This window comes from Zootoca vivipara, chromosome 5, assembly GCF_963506605.1.
Source record: "Zootoca vivipara chromosome 5, rZooViv1.1, whole genome shotgun sequence".
Classification (NCBI taxonomy): domain Eukaryota; kingdom Metazoa; phylum Chordata; class Lepidosauria; order Squamata; family Lacertidae; genus Zootoca; species Zootoca vivipara.
Genome location: NC_083280.1, coordinates 96,778,266 through 96,803,301, shown reverse-complemented (window position 1 = coordinate 96,803,301; position 25,036 = coordinate 96,778,266). Strand labels below are relative to the sequence as shown.

Sequence of the window (25,036 nt, the reverse complement as noted above, 5' to 3'; positions counted from 1 at the left end):
TGCATGCTTATGTTGATTGAAGAGGGGGGTTCTAGTCAAAGCCACTCTCTAATCTGAATTAATGCACAATCTACAAAGATTTATGATTTTATTTATTTCCACTGGCTGGAATCCAAAGACCCGCACTATTAATTCTACATGCCCAAAGGGATTTCTCAAAAGCCCGCTTCTCTTGCCTACTCCTCCCAACACTGGATGACAAATCACTTCTGAAAGCGAAGAGAAGCAGTTATTGATACGGCATGGAAACTTGCTGTTCTAAGGGTTGGGTGGGGTGAATATCACATTACGAAATTTTATACTGTATAAAAGTATAAAACGAAAGATAACTTATTCAAGGAAGGTTATGGTAGATTGTGCCTTCAATCTGGATAGGCTGAACAGATGATGTCGGTTTACATACAAATGGAATTTATTTAATATAGTCCACAGACTTTGGCATGAATATTTGTTGACGCTTATGGAGGAGAGTATTTTTAGCAAGTGAAATCGACATGGCACCCTCATACGAAAGCACGTGCTTGTAATTGACAAACGTATTCCTCCTGCTTTTAGATCCAGTCAGAAATATTCTCCGTTTAAACTTTATTTAGTTTAATACTGCTTACAGTGTGCATGCTCTTGGATGCATCAACAGAAATCTTATCTTGCATCACTTTCACATGTTATATGAGCACAAAAGTTGTAGTACCAGTGAAAATGGGATTTATCTGCATGCATTCGCTTTAAATCTAAACAGGCATCCCCTCTTAACGATAAAGCAAATATCCAGGCACAATCTCCCACAACCTTCCTTGAATGAGTTATCTTTCATTTTATACTTTAATATAAAATTTTGCAATGTAATATTTCACAGTGCAAAGTGCAGGGCCCATTACCTCTTGGTCTCTATGTGTCCCACTTAATTCAATTGCTTTTTAATTTAATTCTCCCTTTTATTGGATCTAGGCTCTCAATTGCTCCATTTTAATTTAATGAAAACCTCAGGAACCAAGCCATTTTGTAGCATAATATTTTTGATTGCTCTCATCAGTTGAGGTCTTTATGTGGAATTGCATTGCTGCAGTCAACAGCCAAAACTTCTATCTGAACAATGAAGTATGCATCCTTTTCATTTTCTAATTCTACTCTCTACCTAACATAACACAGTTACAGGTAGGTAGCCATGCTGGTCTGATGTATTGTAGTTGAAACAAAATAAAAAAAAATCCTTCCAGCAGCACCTTAGAGACCAACTAAGTTTGTCATAGGTATGAGCTTTCGTGTGCATGCACACTTCTTCAGATACCACAACACAGTCACACATACAGAGGAATCTATTGAGTCTTCAGCCCATGCCGTTATGGACTCAGGCATGTACATGGTTGTATTACTGAGTCAGCACAGTTAAAGGGAACACACCCTACTAAGTTGCCTTCTAATAAATTATTACCTTGCCTCCCATTTTCTTTTAAATGTCATGAAAAATTGATGGGTCTCCCTCCTGAAGGAGAGCAGCAGTTGAACAAAATGTGACTAGCTACAGATGCAAATGCTACTTCTAATTTTCAAAATAAATGTAATAAATATAGACATGCACCAGATGACAAAACCTCATATATTGCTCACTGGTCTTCTGAATTATGGGGTGCACCCATGCTATAAATGTAGGCCTTCTAAATTCCCATTTGAGCAAGAACAACAACTCCAGTATTAGGGCTGATCTATCTTAAAGCGTGTTTCCAGTTATTGTAGAAATTTAGCATTTTCCTAATCTGTGTTATTTGTAATTAATTAACTGCAAGAATCCACAACACTGAAGTCCCCTTTGTAATACTGCTTAGCTTCTTTATTTTGCAACACACTTTGTGCTTAGCTCTTTGAAAATCTGTGTGAAAGTCACAATTGCTCCCCATACTACTCCTCCCTCATGTTCATGGGCAAATATTTAAACATGTTATTCCTCCACTAGCATTCTAAAGCAATATGGTTCAACAAGTGTTGTAGAATGTGGTTTGCTGAATGTATAGCATCTGGGATTGAGATTCCAGTGACCACTGGAGAAAGAGAACAAACAATGAAGATGGGAGGAGGGAGAAAAGACCTCAGGTCTACCTTCCAAAGAACAAGGATTTATTTACACCACAATCCTATGCAGTTTAACTGTAAAGTGTCGCTGAGTTCCACAAGACTTACTCTCACATAAGTTCACATAGGACTGCAGCCTTAGGCTGTAAACCAGGGCCAGACTATATTTTTTGGGGGGGAATGAACAAATTCCTATGCCCCACAAATAACCCAGAGATGCATTTTAAATAAAAGGACACATTCTACTCATGTAAAAACATGCTGATTCCCAGACCGTCTGTGGGCCGGATTGAGAAGGTGATTGGGCCGCATCCGGCGCACGGGCTTTAGGTTACAAAGTGCAAAGCTCATGTTTCAGAGAAAGTCACCAGGATGCAAAAGTTCAGGATCAGAGAATCTGCCAGTGATCCTGTGGCATCATGACTTGATGGTGGACTAGCACAGCTGCAGTATTACCACCTTCCTAATAGCCTACTAGCCAACACAGCTGGATTTAGCCAACTGGGGCCTGCTTACTCACAAGAAGAAAGTAGCCACAATCCACCATATATGTCCGCATAAATTAGTGAGCTTAAGTCCAACTAATTGTGCTTGATTCTGAAGTTCTCTTTACTCTCTGTGGAACAAGGATAGGGAAGCCTCCTAGAGCTCCCCCATTTGGGCCAGGTTCAGCCAAGCCATGGCCACCCGCCCCACATCTGATATGGGGAAGGTAAAGACAGAGCTCTGGCAAAAGGCGGCTTTGATTGAGATTGAGATTGAATCCCGACAAGACAGAAGTACTGTTTGTGGGGGACAGGAGGCGGGCAGGTGTGGAGGACTCCCTGGTCCTGAATGGGGTAACTGTGCCCCTGAAGGACCAGGTGCGCAGCCTGGGAGTCAATCTGGACTCACAGCTGTCCATGGAGGCGCAGGTCAATTCTGTGTCCAAGGCAGCTGTTTATCAGCTCCATCTGGTACGCAGGCTGAGACCCTACCTGCCTGTGGACTGTCTCGCCAGAGTGGTGCATGCTCTAGTTATCTCCCGCTTGGACTACTGCAATGCGCTCTACGTGGGGCTACCTTTGAAGGTGACCTGGAAACTACAACTAACCCAGAATCCGGCAGCTAGATTGGTGACTGGGAGCAGCCGCTGAGACCACATAACACTGAAAGACCTACATTGGCTCCCAGTACGTTTCCGAGCACAATTCAAAGTGTTGGTGCTGACCTTTAAAGCCCTAAACGGCCTTGGAAGGAGCCTCTCCTCCCCCATCATTCTGCCTGGACACTGAGGTCCAGTGCCGCGGGCCTTCTGGCAGTTCCCTCGCTACGAGAAGCTAAGTTATAGGGAACCAGGCAGAGGGCCTTCTCGGTAGTGGCACCCACCCTGTGGAATGCCCTCCCACCAGAGCTCAAAGAGAACAACTATTACCAGACCTTTAGAAGGCATCTTAAGGCAGCCCTGTTGAGGGAAGCTTTTAATGTTTGATGGATTTCTGTATTTTGGTGTTTTGTTGGAAGCCGCCCACAGTGGCTGGGGGAACCCGGCCAGATGGGCGGGGTATAAATAATAAATTATTATTATTATTATTATTATTATTATTATTATTATTATTATTATTTCAGGCACCACTGATTCGCTGGTTTTTGGTGCTTGGGAAGTGCCAATCATGGAGCTTTGCAAGCCTTGTACCCAGCTCTCCCTAAGCACTGAGTGCAAGCCTTATAAATCAGCTGATGGTCAGCACTCGCGAAGCACCACGCACATCTTTTGCCTGTGCAATCTGATTTCAAACCACGCAGGTAAAATAAGTACCACCTGATGCCACTGTGATGCCATGTGACTTAACAGGTGAGAGGCCCCACCCACCTGTCACACACCCATAGGTCAAGTTTAAGGAGGTAAGGTTTCAGGGACCTGCTGTTCAGAAATTCAAAGAAACATTCAGATTTTTCCACTTGTGCTAATTTCTCTTGATTTCAAAAGTAGCAAGTGTCTGGGCAATTTTTCAGGATAACCCATAAGCCAGAAAGGATACCTTCATTGCATTATTGAGAAAGTGTTCTTTTCCCTCTAGCTTCCTGTGTTCTTCCCTCAGCCCACTGCTTCTCTTTAATAACTTCCTCTTCTCTTCTTCTTTGACTGTGAAGCAAAGGCAAGAAAGCAGGCAATGAATGGCTGTTAAGATGAAAAATGTTACGGAGGAGTCTAAGAGATGCCTTGGGAGTGCCCCTTTCGACCCATTGGGTGATACTGTCCACTACATTAAGCTGATAAACAATACACACAATGGTAACAACTCAGTCTGAAGGAGGTACAGTAACAACAACAAAAGTGACAGGACACAAGTAAAATATTCATTCAGTGGAAGTGAGGGAGATACAAAGAGGTTGTAGATAATACAATGGTGTAAAATAAGTATTGTTAGAAGATAATGATCATTTAATTAAGAAGTAAGATATAGATAGAGTGTAAAAGGATGAGATGTAAAAGATAGAGAAATAAGGTAATATTAAAGTAATAGAGTTTATATAAGATTTAGAGTTTACTAAGGATGACATGTAAAGAATCACAGAAGGAGGTGGAATGAGGAAGTCAATAGATTAGAAATAAGGTAGAGTTTGTGTTTTTGTATTTTTTGTGTTTTGTATTTTCTTTTTGTGTTTTGTATTTTTGTATGTTTTTGTTGTTTGAAAATCTTTAATAAATACATTTTAAAAAAACAAACAAGTAAAATATTCATAATGGGTGGTGGATGTGCATATTTTACACTGGGCTCAAGGACTCAAGGGGTTTTCATGTGCTAAGGCAAAAAGCAAAGTCATCAATGAACAGAAAGCACCCACCTAATTAGAATGCCGTTGCATGAATGGGCTAGCAGACGGCCTCAATTCACTGTGACCTTCTCTCTTTCAAGGAGAAAGGTTATAGTGAGAATTTCCCCCCTCTGCCACACAAACGTAAAATGGCATTTGTCTCCTATGTGACACACACACACACACACACACACACACACACACACACACACACCCCTAGTCCACTTCCGAGTTTGTGAACTCTCAATTCAGATGTGTTAGAACAGTAATTGGGAAACTCTTACATCAGACAAGTATGGATGTGTTCAGATGATGCTTTATTTCCAAGACCCTTGCAATCCACCCCCTGAGGCGACTTCATTTTGAAGCTGCTGACACCTGAGAAACCATTTCTTATAATCAATTGCTACAGTTCGTACCTGTTTTATGAGTGACGTAGGACTGAACAATCGCCAGAGTTCCAGCCCATGGCACATTTCCATCTTTCTTTAACACCTACAATTTCAGGAAATAACAGATTCAGACAAGTCAAGGGCACACTTATGTTATAATGCATACAATGGTTTAGAATTGCCACCCTCCAATTTATTCCTCAAAAGCTGATTATATCAGGACTATGTAATAGCTCCGTAAGAGTGGTTAGTATGCCAATTTGTAAGATGAAAAGCATGGAAATATATTTAGAAATTACATTTTGCCTTTCCACAAAGAGAGAACAAAACTCTCTGTCAAGGTAAGTCTAACAAATGTCATCTGTATTGCAACCAGACTGGTTCCCATTGCCAAATTTCTTCACATGCTCACATATGCAGTCACAAAATGATACAAACAGAAGGTGGCATGATCTGGTCAGCAAATGTAGGGAATTTATATGATTGCATATGCAGTTTCTTTAGCATCCATGATCACTGAGGATGGCACAACTGAGAGCCAAATGTACCATGACAGTGCTGGAAAAAAATGCTTTGAAGTTTTGTGTAAGACTTCCAAAACTTCATGTTTAGGTCTTCCTCAACCAAGATGAAGTCTGAATTACTATGTGGGATTGCAGTCCCCTCATCACGAATCCAGGAAAAAACTGATGCTTCCAGTCTCACAGCTTTTGGGGGTCCACCCCCCCCCTCATGAGGTGCTGGGGATGAAATGCAGTTAATTGTGTTAGTTGTTCTTTATGTCTAGCGTGGAACCTGCTCTATCTTTGAAGGAGAGTAAGTGTTGAGCTATCAGCACTGCTTTATACTGTAGGCCGGGCATCCTCAAACTGCGGCCCTCCAGATGTTTTGGCCTACAACTCCCAAGATCCCTAGCTAACAGGACCAGTGGTCGGGGAAGATGGGAATTGTAGTCCAAAACATCTGGAGGGCCGAAGTCTGGGGATGTCTGCTGTAGGCTATTACTGACAATGATGACCCTCTTTGCAGTTATACTGTATAAATCAGGCATCCCCAAACTTCGGCCCTCCAGATGTTTTGGACTACAATTCCCATCTTCCCTGACCACTGGTCCTCTTAGCTAGGGATCATGGGAGTTGTAGACCAAAACATCTGGAGGGCCGCAGTTTGGGGATGCCTGGTATAAATAAAAGAGAAAATTGGAGGCATTATTTTTAACTTGCAAGTGGTGTTATGCTCAAAATCAATATTAATAATAATAATTTATTATTTATACCCCACCCATGTGGCTGGGTTCCCCCAGCCACTCTGGGCGGCCTCCAACAAAATATTAAAATACAGAAATCCATCAAACATTAAAAGCTTCCCTCAACAGGGCTGCCTTGAGATGCCTTCTAAAGGTCTGGTCATTGTTGTTCTCTTTGACCTCTGGTGGGAGGGCATTCCACAGGGTGGGTGCCACTACCGAGAAGGCCCTCTGCCTGGTTCCCTGTAACTTGGCTTCTCGTAGCGAGGGAACCACCAGAAGGCCCTTGGCACTGGACCTCAGTGTCCGGGCAGAATGATGGGGGTGGAGATGCTCCTTCAGGTATACTGGACCGAGGCTGTTTAGGGCTTTAAAGGTCAGCACCAACACTTTGAATTGTGCTCGGAAACGTACTGGGAGCCAATGTAGGTCTTTCAGGACCGGTGTTATGTGGTCTCGGCGGCCGTTCCCAGTCACCAGTCTAGCTGCCGCATTCTGGGTTAGTTGTAGTTTCCGGGCCACCTTCAAAGGTAGCCCCACATAGAGCGCATTGCAGTAGTCCAAGAGAGAGATAACTAGAGCATGCACCACCCTGGCGAGACAGTCCGTGGGCAGGTAGGGTCTCAGCCTGTGTACCAGATGGAGCTGATATTAATGCTAATGGTGCTGGTTATAGCTTTCTTGGGTATATTAGACTGATAACCATGAATTTTTCTATGAATGGGGGGCTAAGTTTGTCCTACTATGGTTAGGATATCATTACGTAGCTAATGTTAAGTCATTCTCAATGATTTCATTGGAAGAGACTTAAGCATGTGCTTAAAGTTCTCCCATTGAAATTAATCTACCATAAAGATGGTGGGTCATTTGATATTAAGTTGCACTGACTACACCATAGACCATATTTCTGGAAATTCTTCCAGAAGATGAGCAGCCTGGGATTTCTCAGAGAGATAATTTAGCATTATTTCTCCTCTTACCCTGAATATTCAAAAGTGAACAATTTAAACTTTGCTGCGCAAAAATTACTTCAATGCTGGATTTTAGAGCAAATATTTACAGAAAAGGGAGCAATAGTGAATTTACTGTGTAGCCTTAGGCGAATCAATATTAAGGGACTTAGGATTTTTGACAAAATGAATAAGGTATGGAGGATACTTTACCAACTAAAAGGACTGAATCCAGCATAGTTACTCAATATAAAATCAATATAAAAAGTAAGTGATCTTTTAAGTTCCATTACTTTTAGTGGGATTTAGTGAAGACTAATTTCAGCTGCACTGGTGGTCAACCTTTATAGAGCTCATCAAATTTATATCTGTATCCAACTTAGCTCCCAGATCTGGTTTGGATGGTCTACAGTGTAAAGGCATATCTCACCTTTTCTTGGCACTTAGGACAGACCCAAACCCCTTTGGGGACAGTCTTCAAGGGAGGGTCCAAGCAGTTGAGGTGATAGGCTCTGGGGCATGTTCCACAGGATTGCAAATTGGCACCACGCTTACATGCTGAACAATATTCATCATGGCTGACCTCATTCTGCGAAACACAAAAGCACAAGGAGGCAGGTAGTTCAGCTGATCTACAGAAGGAGCTCTCCACAAGCAGACTGTGGCTATATAAACCCACCATTTTGCCAAACAAGCCAAATTAAATAGATGAAAATGAGACATTACCCTGTTTCTCATATTTTAAGACATACCCATAAAATAAGCCATAGCAGGATTTTTAAGCATTCAAGGAATATAAGCCATACCCCGAAAATAAGACATACTGATAGGCACAGCAGCAATGCCGGCCGTGGCAGGAGGAGGAGGAAAAAAATAAGACATCCCTTGAAAATAAGCCACAGTGTTTTTTTTTTTTAGGAAAAAATAAATATAAGACGTGTCTTATAATATGAGAAACACGGTAGTATATTTGTAGCACTCCTACTTCATATCTATGATCAAAGCCTGACAGCACCAACCCAACTATTACAAATCTTGGAGATGGAGGCCATCATTCTAAACAGAAGGGAAATAATTATTTTGAAAAGACTTGTTTCTATGGTGAACTGATTTTGCTAAAGATACGTCTTCAGTGACTCTTGGTTTATGGTGGACATATTGTCAGCATGTTAACTTGCCTGTGTTATGAAGGTTGTCCACATCACACATAATCTTTATAGGATTGTAGGTACAGTGCTGTGGAAGAATCTGTGATGGTGAAAAACGTAATTGTGTGGTCCTGGAAGCATCCTTTAGCTTGATAGATGGGATACTGAAATCTAAGGTTAGCATTCTCTGGCTTGCTGTCTTTTGGTTTCCATGTGTGAACCTTCAGCCTGCAGATCTAATCCAGCCTGCAGCTCCTCCAGTTCCCATTCCCCAGAGCCAGTCCAGGAGAATACCATGGACAATGGTATCAGAAGAAGACAAGAATTCAAGAATCAGGAGTAAGGCTGCACTCTCCTGTCCTCCCTGCAATTGTCATCCATTAGGAAGACCAAGGCTGACTCCGTGCCATGGAGAATGGAATGGCTCCAAATAATCTGTGTCATCCAAGAATGCTTGCAGCTGCTCCATCACAACCCTTTCCACCACCTTTCCCACAAAGGGGGTATTTGTGACTGGTCTATAGTTGTTCCTGTCAAAGGGGTCTTTAGGCTGTTTCAAGGGAGCAGGGACAAATCAGTCAGACCCCCCAGGAGAGACAAGTAATGGAACCAGGGAGATTCTGCATACAGATAAAACACAAAATGCTGTTCTTTGCAGTGGACAGAGGACGTGTGAACCCAAGTATTGTTCCTCCAGTCATTGCTCCGACCACTGCATGGCCTGCATTTTTTTTGCAAAACTACCCTGAACAGCAGTGGGGCAGTGACAGTAGTACTTACAAATGTACACTCTAGTAGTATGTGACAACTGAAAAGGCCCAGGGTGACGGACAATACCACAATACTTTTTTTAAAAAAAGAAAGAGCTTCAAAGAAGACCCTGTTCCCTCGCAATATACAAGGTGTGGTAAAACATACCTGCCAAGATGAATCCTCATTGGCTAGCATTATGAAAGAAGGGCAGAACACAGGTTAGGAGCAGTGGGCCTAGATCCCCAGCTTGGTGGGATTTTAGGTAGGCTATGATAAAAGAATACTATGTATGAGCAGAAGGTTATATCAGTCAGGCTATGCCTGTCCAAGTGACCCTAAATGCATTCCCCCCCCCCTTTTTAAGTTTATCCTTATACTGTATTAAGCTTTTTGCATTCCCTCTTCACGTATGTTTCCTCTTCTCAGGATTGTGGAACTTTTTGTTTGTTCACATTGAATGTGCGAAATTGCACTCACATGCCCATACACACAAATAATTGAAGTGATGCATGCAAGACATTCACATGGCCAGGGCTGCGCAAGAGCAGAGATAACACTCTCCCTGAAAGAGCTTAGCAAGAGAAATTTGAGAGATGTCAGTAAAGATGGGTGGATAAATGCAGTCTCCTTCCAATCAAATGAAAAGGGATTTGGTAATGGAGAAGGAGAAGGAGAAGGAGAAGGAGAAGAGGAGGAGGACTATACAGACATTTGCCCAGCCTATTCCCAAGTAGGTTAGAAGCACTTTAATGAGGTACGAACATTTGCTCTGAGGCAGGGATAACCAGAAGTGCAACAAGCGTGCTTCATTAATGAGATACCTCCCACAGCTGGAATGTAAAGCTACCAATGCTTTAAATGTGAGTTCTGTCTTTCATAGCAACCCTTGTGTGAGGATGGGGATAACTCTCCCGAACCCATGACCTGCAGCTGATCAATATTCTTGATTTCAGGAGATGATCATCTGCAAAAATATTAGTATGGAAGTGCCTCGGGAAACTAGAAATATTAATCTGGGGCAAAAATGGGAATGAAGTGCAGACTATACTAGCATTGTGTACATATTTTCAGCAGCTGAATAGAAAAACTGTAAATTAGCAAGAAAGAGGTACAAAACTGGCAGTAAAGACACATAATTTGCTATTTAGTGCTGCACAATGCTCAAACATTGTGCTGGTCTAGGTGCTCCAGTATGATGATGATGATGTTGTTGTTACCATGGGTACAGTGCATGCTTTGCATACATAGAATATTGGGTTCAATTTTCATGAGTTTGCTAAAAGGGTTTCGGGTAGCAGAGCTTGGAAACATTTCTACCTAAGACCACGCAGTGCTGCCTCCAGTCAAGAGCGCACAGAATTGCGGTAGATGGACCAAAGCAGTGGCACATATGTTTTGATCAGTGTTGGTAGCCAACCACAATTTTCTACTAGCCAGTTGTAAAGCCCAGTCCCACTATGATACTACAACAATATCATCTGCATTTTCAAAACAGGTAACAGTTTCATTAGACTGAATGAAGTTAGGTATTGAAAACTCAGGCTTTCCTCTAAGCAAAGGAGCACATAAAATTATTATTTAAATCTGCAGTGCATTTCATAGTTTTCAGGGTTTTCTTCCTTTCTAATTTTTCAGAGTGATTTGCTGTATAATTTGCATTAAAAGTTCAAATATTAAACAAACCTACATTTTCTAGAACTAGGTACGGAATATATGTACTTTAGCCAATAAGACACCTAATAGAATTTCCTGTCCAAAGAAATGGATTTACAAAAGTGAAGCAAGAATGATTTTTTTCCAGGAAGCAGGAGTTCTGGGGCACCTTAAAGATTAACAACTTTTATGACATGAGTTCTCATAGGCTGGAGTCCAATTCTCAAATATTCATATATTTTAGCTCAAAATAATTTCTGCCTTGTTAGCTGAAAAGTTGGCATACAGATCTAGCAGTTAGGGCTAAACTTCAATAGGGTAAATTTTACAAAGTGCAGCTCCCTTTTTGACTCATGTAAATTGTCATAAAGAGGAGGTGTGTCCTCCGACCTCTCAGAAGTCCTTCTGGAGGGGATACAGATATACAGTGGTACCTCAACTTCCAAATGCCTTGACTTCTGAAGGTTTCGACTACCGAAGCCTGCTAACCTCGAAGTATTTTCGCCGCGCGTGCGTTCTGTGCATGTGCAGAAGCGGGGGGCGCGGTCTGCGCATGCGCAAAGCGCATGCTTCCACTTTCGAAGTTTTCAACTTCCGAAGAGCGCCGCGGAACGGATCGCCTTCGTAAGTCGAGGTACCACTGTATAATGTACAATTAATTTTATTTCTCCTGTTGTTTATTGATGCTAAAAACACACCAATGAACATTATTCTGGGAGGAAATCCATCTCAGGTTTTTGAATGAGAATGCTTTGTTAACATTTTTGTGCTTACATTGTATTTTCCTCTTGTTCTTTCAATTTTACTGTAATTACTTCAAGTGTGGAGTATTAACCTATATTTCCATTCCAATAATTCAGAGATCTTACCTCTTGTGGACAGAAACAACGGATTGTTCAAATAATTTGATGCAAGGCGTTTCCTCTGCAAAAGATAACATGAATACCATTGACTAAGACACTTCTTCCACCAACAACCAAGTCCAACTGGGAGGGGATGATCAGGAGCTATCCACACATGGGTGTCAATAATAGGCACATACATACTTTTAAAAAGGGGGATTCTATATCAGAGTGTTGGGGAGATTCCATAATAAAAGTAACATGAAATTTCCTGGAGCAGTTGTGGTATTTATTCTGTGTTAAATCTGTGGGTTAAATACAACTACCTTCAGGAGCATTCCCTTTTTAGCAAGGAATTCCATGCAAGAGAGTTACTGTATATGCTGATTTGAGAATCAGGGCCTTTTACAAAAGAAAAGGCAATATATACTGTTATAAATAAATATTTCAATGAATGTCATTATCAAATGTCAGCTTTAAATAGCCTAAAGAAACAGTGCCTTGTATTTCATCTTCCCAAGTTCCTGGCATAAATGTGTGTTTTTAAAAAGTGGGGTTTTTTTGTTTTTATGAAATTGTATTTTTAAAGTCCACAGCGTATTTCACCATATGTTATGCCAGAAGCATGAAAAGAAGAAATGTACACTATTTGTATTTCCACATCTCCAAAGCTGCTAAGATTAAATTTATGTCAGTCACATACAAAAGAAATAAGTGATCCCATTACTAGTTCATTAGCTGTAACTGAATTAGATAAAACTGGCATCACAGGAAACATTTGTTGAGGTTGCTTTATTGAACATGCAACACTCATCAGAAACTACTGGGCTGGGGGGGGGGGCTAATTTTTAAAAGGTTTTCTACTTTCACTTGCAATTGCCAATCCCGATTTGAACCAATCCTCGGCGAATCAAAACAATGAAGTTTCCCTTCCCCCCTAAATCTCACTTTTCCTAAACAGCAGATGGTGGGATAGATTTAGCCTTCCCTTCCCTATGAAATAAGCTTGAGTTGTGGGTGGTAAATGCACAGAGCTAATGTTAAGATGCTACTGGGTTTAGAAATTCATGTCTATCCTATACATTTAAGCCAGAGGGAAACTGTCATGCTCCCCACCAGGGAAACACTGACAACCTAATTGTTTCTCTCAACAGAAAAGTCTTATTTTATAACAGGGATGTGCTTTTATTTTGTAATGGGAAACTATTGTGGTGACTCTAGGGTCACATGAATAAGGACCAGAAGTGAAGTGGAATGAAAAAGCGACAAGAGAAGAGATGTACCTCCGTTTCCAAAAGCCCACTGTAGGCTGGGTTGGCTGTGCTTCTCCTTTTCCTCTCCTGACGCTTGCTTTGGATTTCTGTAATCAATTTATGAAACATTATCTCTGTATGTGTGTGATCATTTGAAAACAATTTTTTTCCCAGATACAACTCATTAGTCAGATGACTGTGGCTTGTGGTCTGCTTAGACCTTATGTTTAGTTTCTAATGCTTGTCCGGGCAGCGGCCCTGATAATTTGTCAGATTCTGAGTTTGAAGTTATTTCTGAAATTCACAGTATGGTTTAATGCAGCAGTCTGGAACCTCAGGCCTGAAGCCAAATATGGCCCTGAAGCCTTCTTTATTTGGCCCTTGCAGCTCTCCCAAGGCCACCTCTGCTACCAGCCTGCTCTGCACCTTCAAGTGCTTTTGCCTGGGTAGATTGTGTCCTTGAGATGGATGGAGGGGTGGGTATTTTGTAAGGCTGGAATGCCACCTACACCTAAAGGTAAGTGTTGCACCTCTTGCTCTGCCCACTCTTTGCCCCTGGCCCCATCCATTGCTGTTGTGCCCCCCAGGAGGTCACCCATGAAGGACTGTGGCCTTTGGGATAAAAAAAAATAAAGGTTCCACACTTCTGGTATAATGGCTACTAAATGGGAATCTTTTGATTATCAGACAGATTCACAGGTGTCTAATAACAATTGGCATAGCTCAGTACCTAAACTGTTGTTGCTGGCATCTGTCTGTCTCGAGAGACAATGGACTGCGCCTTTGGGGGTGAAGTCAAACTGCTGCATTAGGGGAGCAGTCCTGAGCAGCGTGTAAGGAGGTCCTGGGCTGCCCAGACAACAAGGCCCTCATCTCAGCCTCACTGATGTGGTTCAAAGGAAAGCAGAGGGAGATGTTTGGCACCAGCTTGGCTGCAGGATTTGCCAGAAAGAGGCAGACAAGGTGCCATACATCCGTCTTGGGGACCACACTCCAGATTTATGTAGGGTTTACCCTTTACCCTTTTCTTTTCCTGAAGATATCCTACAAGACGGTGAAGACCTGATTAGACACCTATATTAGAGGCTATATACCTCTGAATACCAGATGTTGCGGTAAACAGCAGGGGAGGGCCCTTGCCATCAGCACTTGCTCTTGAGCACCCAGAAGCATTTGGTCAACCACGGTTGGAGGCAGCCTGCTGGGCTCTCCAATCCTTGTTTTAATTTACCAAGGCAATTTTTATATTCCTGAAGTCATAGCAGCTTGCAATCTTACAAGGATTTGTTTCTTTAAACAAAAACAAAAACCAGCAACACCCCAGTAACAAATCACACTAAGAGCCCAACTAGTATCCTATTAAAGGGGCATCCAGACAAAAGAATGCAGGGATCATAGCTATTAAAAACTTTTTAAAGCTTTGGGCAACAAGGTCAGAATCAAAAGCTTCATTAACACTCAAGCCTCTCTGCCCATTAACAAATACCTCCTTATCACAGTTTTGTATCTTGGCTGTTGCAAAAGGCACTGCAGGTTTTCTTTGTTTCCCTCATTGAGAAGGGGAAAGAAAGACTATAAATATCAAAGCTAAATTTGTAGACATATTTGGTTCAAAACCTCACTTAGAAAAAGGTGCAGAAACCCAGATTTATGCCCTCAACTTACATCATTAAAATATAATATTAACACAGGCTAACTTTGAGGAGCTGCTTTGCTTTCTTCTTTGAAGCAGTGTGATAGGAGAGTTGTCATGTTTTGAGAAGTCACAGTGTTTGTGTATTCTAGTTATAAAAGTACAAAAAGGGTTCAGATTTCTATAGGTAGCAATAGCTATCCCTCTTGCAAAAGCTGCATTCATATGCATATACTCGAAAACACCTGCAAGAAGGGCTAGACTTCTGCAAGGCATCCTGAACAGCAAGATTGGTAGCCTTTATAACCAGTTTGCAATCAACTGTGTGTCAGTTGCAATGAAGTACTAAAAATATGGGGGGACCCAGGTGGCGCTGTGGGTTAAACCACTGAGCCTAGGGCTTGCTGATCAGAAGGTTGGCGGTTCAAATCCCTGCAACGGGGTGAGCTCCCGTTGCTTGGTCCCAGCTCCTGCCAACCTAGCAGTTCGAAAGCACGTCGAAAATGCAAGTAGATAAATAGGAACCGCTACAGCGGGAAGGTAAATGGCGTTTCCATGTGCTGCTCTGGTTCACCAGAAGCGGCTTTGTCCTGCTGGCCACATGACCTGGAAGCTGTACGCCGGCTCCCTCGGCCAATAACGCGAGATGAGCGCCGCAACCCCAGAGTCGGTCATGACTGGACCTAATAGTCAGGGGTCCCTTTACCTTTACTAAAAATATACAAGATTGTATAACGGCCATCAACTTTGCCTTTTTAGAGGTATTTTGTAAGAAGTGAAATTGTGGAGTTTGTGAAGAGGGCAGATGTAGAGCGTATCACGGCAAACGGAGGAAGGGATGAAATGTCTAAACCTGGCCTCAGTGACTGGCCTCCCTTGGATGCTGTAAGGGATTGTGTCTTTTGAAATACGTTGTCATCGAATGTATGGCAGCTGGCAGGTGTCAACAGCTGCTGCTGCTGCTGTTCAAGTACCTACATTTTTTGTAAAAAAAACAAACAAAAAACTTTAAGCCTCCCTGAGTCCCTGTCAGGGAAAAAGGAGAGGCAAAAATAAGTAAGTAAGTAAGTAAGATAATGATGATGATGATGATGATGATGATGATACAAATGCAGGGATGGAGGGGACATTTGTAAGGCAAACTGGCAAGAGGTGCCTTAACGCTTCCCACACCTGCCAAGTCTTCAGTGCAGATGTTATGTACCCACTAGGCACTTCCTCTTAGCTGGGTTTCTTCCAGTTTCAAAATCTGACTGGCAAAATTTTATTACGGGGGGAACATTTGCAGGGGAGAATCAGTGGGTGAGCAACAAGTTAGGTGCTCCCGCCTTCCTGCTAATTCCTCCCCAGCAAGTGTCTATCCCAGCACTTGCCTTGTGAGGAAAAACACATGATGGGGCCAAATTCAACCAATCCATTTCACTAGTGGGCTTCCCCCTCCTCTTTTCTCCCCGCATCTCCCCCAAACCTGCTCTAGAGGGTTGGGAAAACCCGCAGGACAGCATGTGGGGTGAGGAGAGGGAAGATGGTTCCACCAGACAAGCAGAAATGCTTGTGCTAACGGTCTCCTGAACACTCTGCTGAATGACCAGCGCCTGTTTCCTTCATAGTGTGTCTCTTGCCTTGATTTCACAGAATGTGGACTTGCTGGAAGAAATGTCAGGGCTTCCCAGGGACAAGTGAAGTCTCAAAGGACTTCCCCAAATAGCAGGTCCCTCTGGTTTCCCCGAGGCCTCTCAAATTTTGAGAACTAGAGCATTTCTATGCTTAGTGCCTATTCAGGTGAGAACTTGGTGAATTCTGCATTTGCTTTTTTATATGGTGCTTGGTTTGGTTACTCTGTTCCATGGGTCCTAAATAAGTTTGGTGTATCTTGGATTTAGAGAGCAGTCTTAGTTACTAAGCGACTGGCTACATGAGCTTGGAAATCCCATTTCCACCTGATATTGATGAATGGGTAGTAGTGGCATCTTGAGAACAAGTGATACATAACTAGAGATGGGAAGGGCCTGGAAAATAACCAGAAAAAACAACAACCAAGGTTTGCCCCCGTTGTTTTTTTATTATCCAAAGCCATTTCCCCCCAGAAAAAAGAAAAAAAAAGTGTGTTGAATATTCAAACTACTGTATTTTCCTGAGTATAAGACTACTTTTTAACCCAGGAAAATCTTCTCAAAAGTTGGGGGTTGTCTTATACACCAAGTCGTATTTCTTATACGGCGAGTATATCCCAATGTTGGGAAAGATGGGGGCACAAGGAGAAGGGGACGACAGAGGATGAGATGGTTGGACAGTGTTCTTGAAGCTACGAACATGAGTCTGACCAAACTGCGGGAGGCAGTGGAAGACAGGAGTGCCCGGCGTGCTCTGGTCCATGGGGTCATGAAGAGTCGGACATGACTAAACAACAACAACATATCCCAAACTCTATATTTTAATTGGAAAAGTTGGGGGTCGTCTTATACGCCCAGTCGTCTTATACGCCGGAAAACATGGTATATCAAACAGGAAAAAAATGGCTTGGGGGGGACGGGACCTGGTTTTTCTTTCTTTCAATTTTTCTGTTTTCTTTCCTAGGCCTTTCTATACATATCTCAACATATGCAGGAGCATCTTGCACAAATTTAAAGGCATGTGGAGTTTTGGCTACAATTGCTGTGACCTGATAATCCGACTCCTGCCCAGTTAAAGCAACTCCTCTAGTAACAGGCTTAGAAGCCTCTTTACTTCCAGATAGTTTTGTATCACCTAAAGGAAGAACACATACAAAAAAAAATATTTGTTCTAATGTTATGTTTATAATCCTTATCCATTCCCATTCCTATTTATTGTTATTGATACTGAAACATCTTAATAAACTACCATACTGACAGAAGAGAGAAATTGTTCTGGATGATTGCTGGTATTTTCAATGTAGCAAGAGTCAGTGATATTATTCAGAGGTGCTCAAGCTTTAAATTATTACTCTTACTTTCCTGACATAAAAAAAGATTAGACGGGCAAGTTGTGGGAATATTATCTACACGATTTGTATTACGCAAGCCTCTTGGTAAAACTGTTGCTTTGTAAGTTCCATTTCAATCACTTGCCATTAAAGGATTAGGGATGCTGGTGACTTAGAACTGCTTTTAGATTTCCATTCATCAAGGCATGAAATGGTTTTCCAAAATGCAGCTATAAAGTTCTGAGCCTTTCTGAGGAAAACAAACAAACAAACAAACAAAAACAAACAAACAGCAAGACCATTAGGAAGGGGATCCTCACAAAGGATATGATGGCATTCTGAAGTGCTCTATTACCCCAGCTTCTTCACATTCTAGAAAATTTAAGTGATATTTCAAAGGAGAAGTTACACAATATGCTGAGTATGTGGCAGAGGCGGATGTTTAATTAGCAGCATGGGACGAGATGGCAATGGTCACCCTTTCTCTTGTGTCATGGTCCCAATGAAGCTTTGAGAAGTGAGTATCATTGAGATCATGGTATGAGGGGAAAGGATTAAGCCCCCTTTACAGCAGTCCTGATCTTGACTGACACACATGGATGCTATTCATTTTTTTAAAAAAATCGGTCACATTAAATTCCATCTTGGATTTGTTATATAGTATATCTTGGCTGTAGCTCTTTGCAGTATACTCTACACATTCCAGTCATTGCATTTTGTTGGTATATGTAAGCTACATTACTGAAAATCAGAGCAAGATCTTCAGCTGGCAAAGAACACACAATAATTTGCTTCATGAGGACCAGTCCCCCCAAAACTTTTAATAATAAAGAGTCCAAGTTTCCAACCTTCATTGAGAAGTTGCTTTCCCCCAAAAACAGAAAACATTTTTGTAGTAATAAAGGCGTTCTTACCTTCCAAGTATTCTGTCGTAACCAGGCCTAATGCTACCATAAAGGCAATTTTCTAGGGAATAAATAAAAAATACATTACTTTCATTACTGCTGAAAGAACTCCAGTTGCACCATAGGGTTTTACAAATTCCTCCATTTGAAGACTAACAGAAGACTAACTCAGGACCTCCCGCCCTCTATGAGACCACAACATCTATGTTCAGATGAATTCCTCAAAGCAGTGTCAAACATGCGCAGATGGGCCAGAGTTTTGTTTTTGCGCAAGTTTGATTTGTACTGTACTGCATTTGTGCAGACTGTTTCATTGGTTTCCTGTTTCTATGTTTAAAAGTGAGCAGTATGGAAAATAAACTCTCTGTCTGATCCCAGGTGAATGAAGTAGGCAAACTGCTTCAGACTGGATGTGAGGAGTGACAATTATAACCCCCCCCCAAAAAAAACAACCATGAAGAAACATGAAAGACTGGCACATCAGGGAGAAAAACTGAAGCATAACCTACTGCCTGTTGAATTAAGTGTGGAGAATTTTTTTAAAAAGGAGCATTCAAAAATCTGACCTCACCCCAACCACCAGCTGTTGGGTTGCCATATTTTGAAGAGCAGAAAAGAAGACACATATGCTGACTGATCCACTTTTAACTGTGGATCGCTTTGAAGACTCTACCCATGAAAAAGAGGACATATGGCAACCCTAGCAAGACTCGTTTTAAATCTTGTCTATTGCAGAATGGAATATGAAAATCTGAGTCTAGACATTTATACCACTGGACAATTGACAAGCAGTTTTGGTGAAGTTAAACATGAGCCTTCTCAGAAAGCAAGAACTTGACTTTGGACATTACAGCTCACATCTCATATGAAGGCATACTAAAGAAATTGGTTCTATGTCCAGAGTACATAGAATAGGCACCAGTTCCAGCACTGGCGATTGGCCACAGACTGGTCAGTGCGGGGGAAAGAAGATGATGGCTGAGGTCACTGAGAGGTAGGTGCTAATGTACTTGCAAGACCCCAAAATGTGCAGCCGGTTAGGGGCAACCAACCTATTGATTCAGCCATCTAATGCAGATGGAGAAGCAATTGTAAACTGCACTCAGTGACTCAGTAGAACCTATCCTGTAGTTCTGGACTATGGATTAATGTGTGAAGAGCTATGACCCCCCCCCTTTTTGTTGTTGCAAAAATTAAAAGACTCAGGATGGTGTGATAACCATGGCAAAATCTGAACATTTGCTGCCTTGAACCAACTTTATGGAAAGTCTATTTCTGCAAACATGCAATTACCCTAAAGAACTGCCTCTCTGTATTGACTGCATCAAGTCACCATGCCTTTAATAAAGTGAGATTAAAGCACAGATGAGGAAGGATTTTTCTATGGAAGGTCATTAGCACAACAGAAAACTCAGGTGGGGGTAAAGCTGACACTTGGTAGAGTGTCTGCCTGTCTTTTGTGGTGAGGGTTTTGCCCCTAACCTGATGCTACAAGTCAGGGACAAAAGGAAGCGCCACTTGTGCACTTTCTTTGCTTGATGGAGGGGCAGCATCACTCAATGTGCCTGTCACATCTTTCTCAATGACGATCAAAGAGGAGCCAGGCTACCGCCTGGGCCTAGCCCACCACTACTCAAGGGGAAAGGAAGACTTAACAACCTACCAGTAATTAAAGAAAAATGTCATTCATTACACCAATTAAAGAATCACCTAGTTAGTACTTTTGCTGCAATACTACAGTCCCTGGGCGGGGGCCCTAGGAGCCCCTAGATCCACCGTCTTTCTCTAAATCCAACTCAAACTCCTACAATAGTTGCTTTGCTGTTTTCAAGCAAGGTTACTGCTTACCTATTCTTTTGCTTTTGAATGCCAAGCTTTCTTGATCTATATTTCTGAATTCTATTCATACTAAATATATCAATAAATGCCTTAGGAAATCTGCGGTACTTCTCTCTTTCCATAGTTCAATAAGGATTTTTTTTTTTAAAAAAAGACAACATTTCACGTTGTAATTATATGTTCTAGTTGTCGTTACATGCATTTACACTAATTACACAGTTAGTTCTAATTACACTAATTGCATAAATGCATGTTAATCAACTAAAGCTTACTCAAAGAACAAAATAAATTAACCCAGAGCCTTATAATACATACTTTTTCTTTAGTGCACAAAGAAAGCAAGACAGAAGCAGACCTCATGCTTACGCCCCAAGTCTGCCTGACAACCACACGGTTCTTCTAGCAGAACTGTTCCTGTTACGTAATCAGTTCTACTCTAATATGCAGAAAGGAATAAAAAACTAATTTGGAAAAAACAACAACTGATATTAAAATACCTTCTTAATCTCCAATTGTATCTCCCAACCACACCCTGGAATGCTATTTCATGCAAGGCCAGATAATATGTATTCTTTAAAATGACTACTAAATCAACACAGACTGGTGATCCACACAAAAAAAATAATGGCATCTCAGTGAAAAATACATCTCATACCTGATGCGAGTGAATGAACTGAAGGGGTCTAGGGATCAAAAACACAAAGGCAAATATGAGGGAAATGGTTTACTTACTTAAACTACAATGAGGGGGGTGCTGGTTTTCAGAAAGGTGGGTGAAGATGAGCATTGTTATGGCAACATGTGATGGGTAGGTCGGCTGCGTCTGTTTAGCTTCCATTTATACCATAATTGCATAACTACTAGGCAAATCCTCTGGTCTCACACACTGAACAACTTGTATCTCTCTAACACAACCAGTTCTTTCAAGATGAGCAGCCACACAACTCATCCCCCAGTGGCTTTGTTTGCAGAAGTAACAGGAAATCAAAGCTCAAGACTTGGAGATTTTTAATGTTCAGATAAGCAACCGTGTAACAGAATATATGGGGGGCAGTTCATTTTGAAATACATGAAGTAAGTAGAATTTAACATCAACTCAAGGGGAGATGATATATATAAGCAGTGCTTTTTTGGTTTTTAAAAAAAGTGAGGTGCTAGTATTCAGATATGGATAAAAGTGCCTTGGATGCCAGCAAAAAATAGCTGCTGTGGGCAGAAAAAAAGAGGTGTTGAGACTCTGTACCAGTGTGGACTGAGGATCAAGACTGAGCAGATTTCTTACATATCTAATAGACTTAAATTAAGTGAGTCACGTTCTTACATGAGGTATGTCCTTTTGTGTGCGCATTTATATTTGATAACTCTTCACCAAATGCAATATTTTACTTTAGTGAAGCAGTTAAGAAGGGGGCCAGTGACGTGGCCACTCAAAACAGCAAGTGTCAGGATCCTATAAGAGGTATAAATCTACAGAAACATCTGTCAGTGAATGGCTATGTAAAAACTAGAAGAAGTGCTAAAAGAGCAAGGTTGTGCATGTAAGAAAGGCAGGCAATCATCCAAAGGAAGGTTGCTTTGAGGACTGAATAAAGTGTTTTGAACAGCCAGAAAGCTCTAGATAAACACTGGGTAATACTTTACTGTGATTGTCTGACGGTGGAACTCAACTTCCCCTTCTCTACCCTGCAGCCTCCCCACATGCCCCCCCAAAAAAACTACTCCAGAGAGCTGGGGGACCCTCTGCAGCAAATCTGGGGAGGTGGCAGAGAGGAAAGAGAAGTTATGTTGCAGGAATACTTTTCACATTAAGAGCTCCCTTTGGATGGTCATTTGTCATGGATGCTTTAGTTAAAAGTCCTACATTGCAGGGGGTTGGACTAGATGACCCTCAGGGTCCCTTGAAACTCCACAATTCTATGATCAGCAGGTGTCTGCTCATGCAGTGCTGAACATCATCTGTTCAGAATTTTTAGTAATAATGAAAATAATAGAACAGAGTTCACTATCCAACAGACCAGGGTGGCTAACCTGTGGCCCCTTCAGATGTTGTATTAGTCCAACTCCCATCAGCCAGCAGGGGCAATGGCCAGGAATTATGAGAGCTGCAGGCCAACGACATTGGCAGGGTCACAGGTCAGCCACCACAGCCATCAGAAGAACATAAAGAACAAAGAGTTGCCCAAGATGGAAAGCAATAAATCCTGTATTATAGTCATTTCTGCTGTGACTGTTCCATGAAAAAAATGAGAATTGTTGGTGTTGGACAACAAATGCAGTCACCCCAATTTTATGGACAAGTATTTTTTGCTGACAGAGAGGAAAAAATGAGCACAAGTCTGTTCTGTCTAGGCAATGTTCCAAAGACAGCTATTAATATTATTCAGCTTGAGTAATGACAATTGGGTACAATTCTACTATCTCCTAGAGTACTCTGAAATGCTCTTTCATATCTCATAGCATTAGGTCCCATTTGACTATTTACTACCCGTAATTTTAAAAAGTATTATTTCCAAGAAGTTCTACAGGTCTATTTTCTAAGAGCAGGGGAATTGTTTTGCCACAGGCTTATTAGCTTGCAGTGAACTCTACACTAAAAACCAGGTGTATGGAACATCTTGCAGAGAAACTGAAGTGGCATTAATAGTTCAACCAGAGAACTATGAACCTTACTTAAGTCTAATTATAACACTAGGTCTATATGTATGCAACCATGTTGGCTGCATCACAGGAAGCAGGCATGGGAAACCTACGGCCATCAAAATGTTGTTGGACTCCAACTCCCATCAGCCCCAGTTAGTATGGCCAATGATCAGGAATGAGGGGAACTGGAGTTTGGTAACACCTGGCATGGGGGGGGGGGGAGCCACAGGTTTCACATCTCCGACCTACCGTGTTTCTCATATTATAAGACATGTCTTATATTTATTTTTTCCTCAAAAAAACACACTATGGCTTATTTTCAAGGGATGTCTTATTTTTTTCCTCCTCCTCCTCCTGCTGCGGCCGGCATTGCTGCTGCGCCTATCACTATGTCTTATTTTCGGGGTATGGCTTATATTCCTTGAATGCTTAAAAATCCTGCTATGGCTTATTTTATGGGTATGTCTTAAAATATGAGAAACAGGGTAAAGCGTCACTTAAAGCTTGATATTATTATTATATTAATAATCAAGTCCTACCCTCCTCTCTGCATTTGCAAGCGATTCATTGAACCTTGTCTTATCCATCTAGATGGCTCGCAAATAATCAATATTACGGAAAATTCTCAGTGAACAATGAGAAAGAAGCGCATTTATCCTTGCACTTGCTTCCCGCTGCTTCTTATAACGATAAGAGTGTGACATGAACCATTTGTCATACAGTAAGCAGAAACGGATTGCTAATTCTTTTTTGTAGCCAATTCTCCTTGGTGCTGCACAAGTTCATAAAACACCTTAAAAGTCCCTGTATAGGCCTGCCCACGCACAGGGCCGTCATAAGTATCGGGCGTCGTGGCGTGATGATCCCTCCGGCGCCCCTCACGCTCTGCCGGGCAGGGCCAGGTGCAGCGGGCAGCCGGAGGGTGCGGCGCGACAGGCAGGGGCGCTGCCAGCTGTGCTCCACCTCCGCCTGCTCAGCCGAAGCGACGGAGTGGCGCTGCAGTCCAGGGAGCCCTAGCTGCCGCCCCGACAGAAGGTTTGCCTACAGAACATTGTGGGGCAGCGCCTGCCCACACTCCTTCAAGTCACAGCAAGCACAGACAGCGCTGCCCCACAACGCTCCGCAGCACCTCATTTGACGGCCCTGCCCACGCACTAAGATCTTCGGAAGAGGTCCTCGGCAACCCAGCAGACCTTTTCTGTGGAGGAACCTAGCTTGCGAAACAGCCACTCCTCCGAAATGAGGGAAGCAGCAACGTAATTAATTTCAGGCGCTGGCTAAAAATATACTTCCTTGCCCAAACTTTTTCCGATTATTAATACTCAGTCTTGCACATTATTCTGGTTTCTGTAGGTATTATTGTATTCATGTTTTAGGTTGATTTTACAAATTATTTGAATATTATTATTATTGTGACTCACACTGGATTTTAAAAATGTGTTTTACATAAACATGTAAATGAACACAGATCAAATGGGCACTTTCATTACTTTGTTAAAACACAGAACTGTAACACTTAACTAAGGCTAGTAAGGAAAAACTGCTCTGGGCATATTTTGTGGATTTTGTAACAAACTGTATTTTGCAAAAGGTATAAATAAAACTAAGGCAAGCATGTTGCAGCTCCCGCCCCCCCCCGTCAGTAAATAGGGGGCTGTGTGCTCTAAAAGCAGCCGCTTAACCTTTGGACTGAGGAGACCTTCTGTGAGAGTCTCTATGTATATGAAATATCACGTTTATAAAGAAAGTAAGATTTTGTTAACCTCTGGGCTTTCCTCTTTTTTCTTTTTGGTAGCAGGGGGTCCCTGAGGTGACTCTTTGGGAGCTTTCTTTGTCTCCACTTTATTCTCTGTTTGGGTTTGAACTTGAGGCTGAATGATGATGACCTGCAAAACAAATGGGTGAATGAAAAGAAGATTGCTCCACAGTCTGAAAGGGATTCAATTTTTCCAAACAGTGAAACAGAATCTTC

General features: G+C 41.9%; 1 protein-coding gene across 8 annotated transcripts in view; it reads right to left on the bottom strand.

Moving 5' to 3' along the window:
• The window catches only part of PHF21B (PHD finger protein 21B), a 186,912-nt gene that overhangs the window by 1,409 nt on the left and 160,467 nt on the right, over window positions 1-25,036 (bottom strand). For 2 of the 8 annotated variants that reach the window (XR_009557663.1, XR_009557664.1), the window contains 8 exons: window positions 24,828-24,950; window positions 21,080-21,107; window positions 18,595-18,646; window positions 13,134-13,210; window positions 11,878-11,932; window positions 7,885-8,043; window positions 5,286-5,361; window positions 4,136-4,192 (listed from right to left, as the gene is read on the bottom strand). Coding sequence is in view for 6 of the 8 variants with exons in the window: in XM_060275181.1 (XP_060131164.1) it covers window positions 4,089-4,192; window positions 5,286-5,361; window positions 7,885-8,043; window positions 9,521-9,543; window positions 11,878-11,932; window positions 13,134-13,210; window positions 18,595-18,646; window positions 24,828-24,950 (669 nt within the window). In the remaining 2 variants the exon portion in view is untranslated. Of the gene's footprint in view, window positions 1-4,088; window positions 4,193-5,285; window positions 5,362-7,884; window positions 8,044-8,422; window positions 9,623-11,877; window positions 11,933-13,133; window positions 13,211-18,594; window positions 18,647-21,079; window positions 21,108-24,827; window positions 24,951-25,036 lie in introns of those variants that run through there. The other 6 variants (XM_060275181.1, XM_060275177.1, XM_060275179.1 and 3 more) reach the window with 6 other exon arrangements.